The sequence below is a fragment of the Scylla paramamosain genome, unplaced genomic scaffold, assembly GCF_035594125.1.
Source record: "Scylla paramamosain isolate STU-SP2022 unplaced genomic scaffold, ASM3559412v1 Contig3, whole genome shotgun sequence".
NCBI lineage: Eukaryota > Metazoa > Arthropoda > Malacostraca > Decapoda > Portunidae > Scylla > Scylla paramamosain.
This window is the reverse complement of record NW_026973668.1, coordinates 1,300,001-1,312,500: the sequence shown is the minus strand read 5'-3', so window position 1 is coordinate 1,312,500 and position 12,500 is coordinate 1,300,001. Positions and strand designations below refer to the sequence as shown.

The window sequence follows — 12,500 nt, the reverse complement described above, 5'->3', positions numbered from 1 at the left end:
ACCTAACCTAACCCAACCCAACCCAACCTAGCCCAACAAAAACACCCTGAAAACTTCCCTAACCTACCCAAAACACCCCAGAAATTTCCCTAACCTAAGAAAAACACCTTTGCTAATCCCAGTGACCTCTCGTGCCCCTCCCCAGGTGTACCACAAGAAGGAGAAAGGGTTGAGTAAATTCCAGGATGAGGACTTTGAGGATCACCAGCCCTTCCCCACCCTGCAGAAGGCCCTGGAGGTGGTGCCCCATACCTGTGGGTTCAATGTGGAGGTGAAGTGGACAATGCAGATGAGAGATGGGACGTATGAACTTCAGCACCCGTTTGAACTTAATCATTTCCTCGATTTGATTATTAAGGTTTGTCTGCTTGCTTGTTTGTTTGTTTGTGTGTTCTATTTTTTGCATTACTGAGTCATTTCGAACTTGATTACTTTCTTGATTTGATTGTTAAGGTGTGTGTGTCTGCGTCTGTCTGTCTAATCATAGTTAATTCAGTTTAAAAGTTTTGAAAAGATTAAAAAACACACTTGAAACCCCTACAGAAAAAAAATAATTTTAAAACACTCCAAACACTGTCAAAACACTGTCAAAACACCAAAAAAACACCAGCCAGGAACTCACAGAACATCCTTTAAAACCCAAAAACAAAAAAAGAGCCAGAACCTCACAGAACCCCTTTAAAAATCCAAAAAAACTCAAAAACACCCTAAAAAGCCCAGCTAGAACTCCCTTAAAAACCTCAAAAATATCCCGAAACTCCCCAAAACACCCCAAAACTCCCCAAAACACCCCAAAACACCCCAAAACGTCGCAAAACATACCAAAACACCGATAAATCCATCCAAAACCAGACAATGTACAGCTAAATTTGGTTCTACTACTGAGTCTAGTCCATTTTTATGCCCTAAAGAATGTGTATATATAATCTAACACTTCTGTAGCGGTGACCAAAGAAACACGGTCGTAATGCTGCCTTGTTATATTAGAGAAATAAGTACAAAAAAATTACGTAGCTGCCACAACACCATTACAAACCTGAAAAACACCAATAAACACGAAAAATGAAGTATCTGCCACAAAATCCATCATAAACCCAAAAACACCAAAAAACACAATCAATTAAAGATGAAACAGCTGCCACAACACCATTACAAACCTGAAAAAACACCAATAAACACAACAAAAGATGAAGAAGCTGCCACAAAACCCATTAGAAACCTGAAACACCAAAAAAAACACAATGAAAATGACACAAAATTTCCTCCCCAGCCTTATACTCCCCTACACAGCCCTAACCTCTCTCTCAATGCCTTATCTCTCTCCCGTCCCTCCCCGCAGATGATACTGGAGCACTCCGACAAGAGGAAGATTGTGTTTTCCTGCTTCCACCCCGATATCTGCACGATGCTGAGGCTGAAGCAGAACAGATACCCAGTTATGTTCCTTACTCAGGGCGTCTCCGAGGTCTGGCCACCCTACGAGGACCAGAGGACGAACAGTGTACAGCAAGCTATTCTCTATGCTGTCAATGCTGATATTCTGGTAAGAGAGAGGGTAGATAGTGTTGTGTGTGTGTGTTGGTGTCAGGGTTTTAGTAAGGGAGTGTGGGTAGAGATCTTTAAGGTGTGTTTGTGTGTGACGTGTGTTGTGGTTGTAGAGAGAGAGAGAGAGAGAGAGAGAGAGAGAGAGAGAGAGAGAGAGAGAAAGGGTTATTTGTATAAGAAACTTGTACAATTGTTTCTTCCCTTCCATCCTTCTTTACTTCCTTTTATCTTTCATTCTTTTTTCTTTCCTTTATTCTTTTCTTCCTTCCATCCTTCTATTTATGTATCCTTCCTTCCTTCCTTCCTTCCTTCCTTCCTTCCTTTCTTTCTTTCTTTCTTTCTTTCTTTCTTTCTTTCTTTCTTTCTTTCTTTCTTTCTTTCTTTCTTTCTTTCTTCCTTCCTTCCTTCCTTCCTTCCTTCCTTCCTTCCTTCCTTCCTTCCTTCCTTCCTTTCTTCCTTCCTTCCTTCCTTCCTTCCTTCCTTCCTTCCTTCCTTCCTTCCTTCCTTCCTTCCTAACCTCACCTAACCTGACCTCACACACCACAGGACATCAACGTGCACACAGAGGACTTGATGCGTGACCCCAGCCAGATTACTGCGGCCATGGAACACAACCTGATCGTGTTTTGCTGGGGTGACCACAACAACGACCAGGAAAATATCAAGTTTCTCAAGAAGGTCGGACTCCACGGCATCATTTACGACAAGTACGTGCGTGCTGTTGTTGTTGTTGTTGTTGTTCTCATTGCTCATTCTTGTTTTGTTTTGTTTTGTTTCTCTGTTTCGTGTCTGTTCTTGTTCCTGTTCGTTTTAGAAAATATATTCTTTTTGAGGTACATTTGCTTGTATCTAATTAATAATTCTTACACTTTTGTTTTTGTTCTCATCACCCTTCTCTTCCCCCCCTCATTCCCACACATTCTACTGTGCAGAATAAGCTTTATAGTTTACCACGAGAAAAGTCATCTCTTCTCACAAATGAGAGATTTAAGTCTGAGGTATCTTACGGTCAGATGTATTTAGTGCCTTGGCTGACAGGTTATGGCTATGTAACTGTTTATATATTATCTTTGTTGTTGTTGTTGTTGTTCAGTTGATTAATCGTAAACTTTTCCATTCTTCCTTCTATCCTCTCTTCCTCCTCCTTGTCTTTATCACCCTTTCCTTCTTTCTTTCCTTCCTTTCTCTTCTATCTCCTCCTATCTATCTAAATTGAAAAATTTAGGTTTAGGAAGGAGATAGGAAAAAATTGGTTCTCAAATAGTGGTAGATGAGTGGAACGGACTCAGTAATGATGTAGTTAGTGGTGGGACACTAGAGAGCTTTAAGAGAAGATTAGACAAGTTTATGGCTGGGGATAACAGATGGAAATAGGTAGTGTGTTCATACAGGGACTGCCGCGTGTAAACCTGCTCGCTTCTTGCACCTTCCCTTATTTATTATGTTCTTATGTTCTTGTGTTCTCTTCCTCCATTCATTCATATTCCTTTTCTTCACCTCCTCCTCCTCCTTACAGAATTGACGTCTACAACACAAAGGACAAGAAAGAAAGTATATTCCTGTTTGAAGAGCAAGCAGCGGCCGATGAGTTGGTCCGCGGGGAAGAGGAGAAGAAAGAGGAGGAAGAGGAGGTGGCTGCTGCTGCTGCTGCTGCTGCTAACCTGGCCCCCTCTGCTGCCCGGGTGATGCAAGGGGGGGGCGGGGAGAGGTGAGCCTATACCGGTGTGTGTCCTTTGCCTACATCATTCACTGGTATATTGTCATATTAGAGAGAGAGAGAGAGAGAGAGAGAGAGAGAGAGAGAGAGAGAGAGAGAGAGAGAGAGAGAGAGGGAGGGGTTGATGTGACTTTCTGCATAATTTATTGTTTCATTTATTCTTAATTAGCAAAGTGTTTTTCAGATGTCTTTATTGTAGTTGAAGTAAGGTTGTTTTAATGATGTTTTGTCTGACTTGTAGTTTTTAAGGTTGTATTAATCTGAATTATTATTATTATTATTTTTTTTTTTATCTTCTTTTTTGTTATGTGATTATTATTGTTATTATTGTTATTTTCCTCTTTTCTTTCTCCTCTTCTATGTTATTTTTGCTAGATTATTATTGTTTTTATTATTTTTTTTTACTTTTTCTTTCTTTTTTCTTTCTTTTTCTGTGTTATTTTGTTGCTTATTGCGTCGTTTCTGGATTTTGTTTTGTTCGTTGCGCTTATGCATCTTCGCGTCACTCGTGTTGTGTCGTGTTTCATATATTTTTAAACTTGTACATCATTTAATTTTTTTTTTCGATATTGAATTGAATTTTCCTCCTCTTTTTTTTTGCAAGTAATTTTTTTTCTATATTTTTTTTGATCAGTTTTTATTTATTTGTTTATTTTTTGATAGGATAATTTCATACATACATACATACATACATACATACATACATTGTTTACTTTTTCATATGTTTAAACTTTCACTATCACACACACACACACACACACACACACACACACACACACACACACACACACACACACACACACACACACACACACACATATTTACAAGTGTGTGTGTGTATGTGTGTTAGTATAGCATAAGTTACCATATCTTTATTTATTGTGTATTTCATGTTTTGATGTATTTTGTGTGTATTGGCAGAGAGAGAGAGAGAGAGAGAGAGAGAGAGAGAACGACCTTTCCAAGCATTAATTAAAAAAAAAAAAAGGATTTATATCTTAAAAATATATAAATAAATAACTTGAGCTATGCAGTTGATGAGCAAGGCCACTGTTGTGATGCGTCTGTCTGTTTGTACGTAAGAAAATTAGAGGGAAAGCTTAACAGTCGTCTACCTATTGGCTATATATTGCAAGGAGATGTGTGATGTACTTGTAATATCATCAGCTGTAAGGATTTTGAGCTGTTTAACAGTGTGTGTATCAAAAGAATTACATTTTTTTTTCTAAAGGGCTGTTTTCTGCAGTGTTTTTCAAGACGAACATTTGCGTAAACAGTTGTCTTTAAAATTCGAGTGAGAAAACTTGTGTTATCATCAAGTGTAGCGCTGCGGAACTGTTTGCCAGTGTTTGTACTAGAAGAATCAAGTGTTTTTCAAGATTACGATTTGCGTCAACAATTATCAATAAGAAGTGAGTGGTGTAACTTACAGTATTATCAAATGAGGTACCGAAGTGTTAGGCATTTTATATACAGAGGTTTTTCAAGGTCAAGATTTGCATCAACAATTATCAATAAAAAAATAGAGGTAACAATATTATCAAATGAGATACGGAAGTGTTAGGTTTTTTATATACAAAGTCAGGTTTTTCAAGATCAACCTTTGCATCAACAATTATCAATAAAAAAATAGAGGTAACAATATTATCAAATGAGATACTGAAGTGTTAGGCATTTTATTTAGTCAGGTTTTTCAAGATTTGCGTCAACAATTATCAATAAAAAAATGTCAGGCAACAATATTATCAAATGAGATACTGAAGTGTTATGTTAGGCTTTTATTTTTATTCTTATTTATTTATTTATTTATTTTTAAAGATAGATTACTAGTTGTGGATGTAACGGGAATAACACTTGAGAGAGAAGAGTGAGCTAGCATTAAGATCATCCAGTGTTGTGATGCCGAGTTGTGTAGCACTGTGTTGACCCAAGTCTTTGAGGAAATAGATGAAAAAAGGAACAAGTTGCATAAACAAAAAAAAAATAAATAAATAAAAAAAATTGACATACGTAATGAAGTAAATAAACAAAGAGGAAAGATATGATTAAAAAAAAAAAAAAATAGAGAGAAAATGAAACAAAATAGAATGAATAGATAGATAAAAGCTGCGTTGAAAGAAAAAAGCATAACAAATAAAGGAGAAACTGAAAAAGGAAAATAATAAGTGAAAGAATATGTGTATGCAGACTTAACAATTATGAAGGAATAAATAAAAGAGGAATAATGCAGAATGAAATATGAGAAGTTATTAATTGTGAAAGAGAGGAAGGAAGGAAGGAAGAGAGAGAGAGAAAAAAAATAAGAAGATAATCAAGAAAAATGTAGATCAATTAATATGTTGTGATGTAATAAAGATAAATAAGTTATAGAAAAATATAACAAAAATAAATTAATAGATAGTGAATAACACATGATAAAATAAAAAATAAATAAAAATAAATAAAATAGGTACAGAAAAAAAATAATAAAAAATAAATAAATAAATAATAAAATGAAATAAGACATAGAAAAAAATTACAATAAAAACAAATAAATAAATAAATAAATAAAACAAAACAAAACTGCAATGAAAGAAAGAAAAAAAAAACATACAAACAAATAATATCTATACACACAAACACACACACAAAACCTAACCTAACCTAACGTAACCTAACAACCTTACACAATATCGCCTCAGCACAAACAAACATGTAAACACACAAACACACACACAAAACCTAACCTAACAACCTTACACGATATTGCCTCAACATAAACAAACATCACGTAAACACACAAACACACACACAAGAGCTAACCTAACCTAACAACTTTACGTATTATCGCCTCAGCAAACGTCTTGGCTAGTTACGACAGGCACAGTGGAGTCTTGCAGAGTTGACATGAGCTTTTGAGTATCGTGTTTGAAATGGGCTTTACGTTTTAGTGAAGACTGTACGTTTGGAAGCTACAGAGAGAGAGAAAGAGAGTGAGAGAGAGAGATACGAGGCAGTGTTTTGTAAGGTTACGTTCGAAATTATTAAAGATTTTGGTGTGTTTTGATAAGGATTGTATGTTTAAAAGCTTCAGAGAGAGAGAGAGAGAGAGTGAGAGTGTTTTGTAAGGTTATGTTCAAAATTATTAAAGATTTTGGTGTGTTTTGATAAGGATTGTATGTTTAAAAGCTTCAGAGAGAGAGAGAGAGACGAGTCAATGTTTTGTAAGGTTACATTCAAAATTATTAAAGATTTTGGTGTGTTTTGATAAAGATTGTACGTTTAAAAGCTTCAGAGAGAGAGAGAGAGAGATGAAGCAATGTTTTGTAAGGTTACATTTGAAATTATTAAAGATTTTGGTGTGTTTTGATAAAGATTGTACATTTAAAAGCTTCAGAGAGAGAGAGAGAGAGAGAGAGAGAGAGAGAGATATGAGGCAGTGTTTTGGAAAGGTTATGTTTAAGAGACTAAGAAAAAGCACTTTAATGAATGTTTGGAAGAGATTGTGAGAGAGAAACTGTAACACGTCTGAAGGAATATTACTGTTGATGGAATAAAGGAAAAAAATATATGTTTGGAAGAATAAGTTAAAAAATATACTCCATTTTATTGATCATTTGTGCATTTGGAAGGCTTAAAATAGGTACAGGTGTGTTTAGAGAGATAGGGTTTGCAAGGGTGTTTTTAAGGTTCTAGTGACAGATTAATATTTCTACATTACTAACTGGAGAAACACTCTTGAAAATTCAGCTGTGGCCTTGAGAAAACAGTGTTGACAGAGAGACAGTGGGTTTGCAACGGTGTTTTTAAGGTTCTAGTGACAGATTAACAACATTTCTACATTACAAACTTGAGAAACACCCTTGAAATCCTGGCTGGTCATCTCTGTGGCCTTGAGAAAACAGTGTTGACAGAGAGAGAGAGAGAGAGAGAGAGAGAGAGAGAGAGAGAGAGAGAGAGAGAGAGAGAGAGAGAGAGAGAGAGAATAGTGTTTGAGAATACACGGATGAAGGGAAGGTTACATTTGAAAGAATAAAGGAAAGGATAGCATTTTGAAGTATAAGGGAGAGAATATTCTACTTGTCCTTCAGAATACATTGTTAGACTCCACTTGTTATTGTTCGTGTCAGCATCACCAGCATCACCACCTCCGCCCGGCTGTGTCCACTACATTAGTGAGAGGGTTGCCTGACACTTGCTGTACCCTAGGCTGCCTGTGATGTGTTGTGGCATGTTTTAGTGCCCACACACACACACACACACACACACACACACACACACACACACACACACACACACACATACACACACACTGATAGATAGATAGATTGATAGATAGACAGATTGATAGGTAGACAAACAGACAGCTTCATGGACACACACACACACACACACACACACACACACACACACACACACACACACACACACACACACACACACACACACACACACACACACAGATAGATAGACAGATTAATAGGTAGACAAACAGACAGCTTCATGGACAAACACACACACACACACACACACACACACACATAGATAGATAGACAGATTGATAGGTAGACAAACAGACAGCTTCATGGACACACACACACACACACACACACACACACACACACACAGGTACATGTAGGTGTTATTTACCCCAATGTTGCTCCATACAAACATTCTATTTTCCTCAGAACAAGTTACCGAATTTCATATCTCTCGCGTACCGGCTTTCGTTGATTTCTCTGCCTTACCGAGGGAGTGTTTAGGTGTTAGACTGTTGATAGGTACAATGGACACTCTATTTTCAGCATGCTTAGTTATACAGCGCTATATTGCCCTTTTAAACAGCTTTCGTTCATTTGCTGTGATGGACGCAGAGAGACTGAGTGAAAATATCCTTGTATTGTCTGTTAAACTCTTACTGATCTTCACTACAAGTCAGGCTGTGTAATGACAAATATATGGCTTTATTTCATTACATTAGTCATATTTTCCTCAAGAGCTTTTGTTGACTTGTGACAGGCAGAGAGAGGGTGAGTGTAAACAACCTTGTATTGTCTGTTAAACTCTTACTAATCTTCACTACAAGTCAGGCTGTGTAATGACAAATATATGGGTTTATTTCATTACATTAGTCATATTTTCCTCAAGAGCTTTTGTTGAGTTGTGACAGGCAGAGAGAGGGTGAGTGTAAATAACCTTGTGTTCACTATGTTATGTTAAGCTCATCATTCTTCACTACATGTCAGACTCTGTAGTGACAAATACTTGGCTTTATTTCATTAAGTTTGCATTATTTTCATTGATGTTCACGAAAGAACAAACAGCCACACGTGTTTAAGAGTCAAAGGGTTAAATTGTTTCGTATTATTGAGTCAGCAGATTTTTATTTCTTTTCTTTATTTATTTACTCATTTTTATGTCTTTTCCTTCATGCTGTAATGGAAAAACAAGCTCGTTTCCCCCTACCTAGTATTTCTTATCTATTATTTACAAAAGAACACAGCCACACGTATTTAGGAGTCAATTAAAAAAGTTTATTATATCACTAAATCATAAATAAGTGTGTAATCAGGAGCTGTAATCTTTGTTTATGTCTGGCAGTCAGTCGTAACCCTTCTGCTTTTTTTTCTTCTTCTTTTCTTTCTTTTTTTTCTATTATTATTTTACTTGATGTCATAGTGAACAAACAAGCTAATGTACACTACCCTATATCTTTGGGAGTTAAGAGAAATGTGAATGCTCTACATTGAATCAGGAAAAGAATATTTGAGGTTAGAAGTTAAAAATTAATCGAGTCAGGAGAAAGGAATTTTTTAGTTTACGAGGCTAAAATTAAGTTTGTTAGGCCAAGAAAAGCAATGTTTGAGTTTATGAGGCAAGAATTAAGTTTGTTAGGCCAAGAAAAGCAATATTTGAGTTTATGAGGCAAGAATTAAGTTTACTGAGGGAAAAAGAATATGTCAGGCCAAGAGTTTACGAGGCAAGAATTAAGTTTGTTAGGCCAAGAAAAGCAATATTTGAGTTTATAAGGCAAGAATTAAGTTTACCGAGACAGGAAAAAGAATATGTCAGGTTGGGAGTTAAAAATAAGTTTAGTAACAAACCAGGAAAAAATGTTTGAGTTTACGAGGCAAGAATTAAGTTTGTTAGGCCAAGAAAAGCAATATTTGAGTTTATAAGGCAAGAATTAAGTTTACCGAGACAGGAAAAAGAATATGTCAGGTTGGGAGTTAAAAATTAAGTTTAGTAACGAACCAGGAAAAAATGTTTGAGTTTACGAGGCAAGAATTAAGTTTGTTAGGCCAAGAAAAGCAATATTTGAGTTTATGAGGCAAGAATTAAGTTTGTTAGGCCAAGAAAAGCAATGTTTGAGTTTACGAGGCAAGAATTAAGTTTATTGAGCCAGGAAAAAGAATATGTGAGGTTAGGAGTTAAAAATTAAGTTTATTAATGAACCAGGAAAAATGTTTGAGTTTACGAGGCAAGAATTAAGTTTGTTAGGCCAAGAAAAGCAATATTTGAGTTTATGAGGCAAGAATTAAGTGTATCAAGCCAGGGAAAAGCAATATTTGAGTTTATGAGGCAAGAATTAAGTGTATCAAGCCAGGAAAAGCAATATTTAAGTTTATGAGGCAAGAATTAAGTTTGTTAGGCCAAGAAAAGCAATATTTGAGTTTATGAAAGAAGAATTAAGTTTACCGTGCCAGGAAAAAGAATATGTCGGGTTATGAGTTAAAAATTAAGTTTATTAACGAACCAGGAAAAAATGTTTGAGTGTACGAGGCAAGAATTAAGTTTGTTAGGCCAAGAAAAGCAATATTTGACTTAAGTGTATGAGGAAAAGCAACATTTGAATTTACGAGACAAGAATTAAATTTACTTGAGCCAGGGAAGAGGAATATTTGAGTTAGGAGGCAAGAATTAAGTTTATTAACAAGCCAGGAAAAGCAATGTTTGAGTTTACGAGGCAAGAATTAAGTTTGTTGAGGCCAAGGAAAAGCAATATTTGAGTTTATGAGGCAAGAATTAAGTGTATCAAGCCAGGAAAAGCAACATTTGAATTTACGAGACAAGAATTAAATTTATTGAGCCAGGAAGAGGAATATTTGAGTTTATGAGGCAAGAATTAAGTTTATCAAGCCAGGAAAAACAATATTTAAGTTTATGAGGCAAGAATTAAGTGTATCAAGCCAGGAAAAGCAACATTTGAGTTTACAAGACAAGAATTAAATTTATTGAGCCAGGAAAAGTAATATTTGAGTTTAAGAGATAAGAATTAAATTTATTGAGCCAGGAAGAGGAATATTTGAGTTTATGAGGCAAGAATTAAATTTATCAAGCCAGGAAGAGGAATATTTGAGTTTATGAGGCAAGAATTAAGTTTTATGAAGCCAGGAAAAACAATGTTTGAGTTTATAAGGCAAGAATTAGGTGTATTTGAGTTTAAGAGACAAGAATTAAGTGTATCAAGCCAGGAAAAACAATATTTAAGTTTACAAGACAAGAATTAAATTTATTGAGCCAGGAAGAGGAATATTTGAGTTTATGAGGCAAGAATTAAGTGTATCAAGCCAGGAAAAACAATATTTAAGTTTACGAGGCAAGAATTAAGTTTAACAAGCCCAAAAATAAAAAAATAAATGGTGTTTACAAGGCAAGAATCAAGTTTATCACATTACGGAGTCCGAAAAAGAAGAAACCAGCTTAAGAGTAAAGATTTAAAGTTTTATCAGTGCATTGGGAAAAAGAATAAGCTTACAATGTTACCCGGAGCAGTACAGCATTCTTTCAGACGGCTTAGAGCTTCTGCACAAATAAAAATGCTGACCAATCGGCTTGCAGTATTTGCCCCGCTGCGGTGATGATGATGTGCTGGGGGCTTTTTTTTTTTTTTGTGTGTGTATTTTCGTGTATTTTATTCGTCCGAGTCGTTTGTGTATGCTGCGATTGTTATATATCTTCTGTGTTATTTTTTTTATTTATTTGCTTATTTATTTTCTCTTCATTCTTTACATTTTTTTTTTTTGTAAGATAATTTGTATGCTTATCTTTCATTTGTATTGATTTTTTTTAATTCTTTCAAGTAATTCTTTCTTTCTTTATTCATTTATTATTTATTATTATTTTTTTTTAGCTTGTATCTTTTTCACCTCCTCCTTCTCCTCTTCTCTTTTTATTTCCTTTATTTCTCCTAGTTATTAATCTCTTCTTCTTTTTTATTTTATCTTTCAAATTAATTCTCCTATATGTTTGCTCCTGTCTTTAATTTTCATCTCATCTTTTTTTACCTCCAAATTAATTCCTTGTATATATTATTTCCTATACAACTTCACTTTCTCCCTTCAAATCCATCCTCAGCACTTTATTTTATCAGTTTATCTTCTTTTACAGTTCATTTATTATCTTAAGCAGTTGTCTGTGTATCCAGTCTTCTCATCCTCTCACTCAGTTTTGCTATTCTTTCAATTAATTCACTGGGCTAATCTCTCCTGCACCGCCTCTGTCGTTCGTGTTCAACCTCGCGTTCCGTTTTCTTTCTTTATTTTTCTCTCGTGTCGTTTCGTTTCCGCGCTATTCGGAAAAACGTATGCAAAGAAAATATGTATAAATAAAATTGATGAAAATACTAATTGTTTCCTTTTACATTGTTGTTGTTGTTGTTTTTGTTGATGCTGTTGTTGACTTGCTGGGAGTGTGCCTGGGTGACTGACTGACTGACTGGTTGACTGACTGACTGATTGGATGACTGACTGGCTGGCTGGCTGGCTGACTGACTGACTGAGTGATTGACTGACAGACTGACTGAGTGATTGACTGACTGATTGACTGACTGACTAACTGACTGAATGACTGACTGACTGTAACCAGCTGACTGTGTGAATGACTGACTGACTGATTAAGTTTAGTTTATTTATCATTTATATACTTTTATTTATTTATGTATTTATTTATCTTTTTTATAGATGGAAGTGCTTCAAATCATCTCTCTCTCTCTCTCTCTCTCTCTCTGGCATTTTTTCAACAGTTTTCATTTGTTTATTTTCTCTTGGCCCATTCACGTCTCAGTGCTAACTAAGAAATATTCACTTGTTTATTTTCCCTCGCCCATTCAAGTATCAATGCTAACTTTACTATTCATTTATTTATTTATCTATTTTCCCTCGGCCATTCACGTCTAAATTCTAAGTAATCTGCACTATTTTACCCCTCACTAACGTCCCTGAACATTACAGCATGATTTTTCCCTTTATTTTAGTGC

At 35.4% G+C, this 12,500-nt stretch overlaps 1 protein-coding gene and 1 long non-coding RNA gene across 2 annotated transcripts in view; one reads left to right on the top strand and one right to left on the bottom strand.

Annotated features, from left to right (window-relative positions):
- LOC135096321 (glycerophosphocholine phosphodiesterase GPCPD1-like) overlaps positions 1-12,500 on the top strand; it is a 15,622-nt gene that overhangs the window by 1,489 nt on the left and 1,633 nt on the right. The window contains exons 3-7 of the mRNA XM_063997742.1: positions 146-358; positions 1,340-1,543; positions 2,092-2,252; positions 3,062-3,253; positions 12,498-12,500. The exon at positions 12,498-12,500 is cut by the window's right edge and continues 1,633 nt beyond it. Of these exons, the coding sequence (XP_063853812.1) occupies positions 146-358; positions 1,340-1,543; positions 2,092-2,252; positions 3,062-3,253; positions 12,498-12,500 (773 nt within the window). The remainder of the gene's footprint in view (positions 1-145; positions 359-1,339; positions 1,544-2,091; positions 2,253-3,061; positions 3,254-12,497) is intronic.
- LOC135096322 (uncharacterized) overlaps positions 3,942-12,500 on the bottom strand; it is a 30,996-nt gene continuing 22,437 nt past the window's right edge. Inside the window, exon 2 of the long non-coding RNA XR_010264681.1 lies at positions 3,942-6,069. This is a non-coding gene — a long non-coding RNA (uncharacterized LOC135096322). The remainder of the gene's footprint in view (positions 6,070-12,500) is intronic.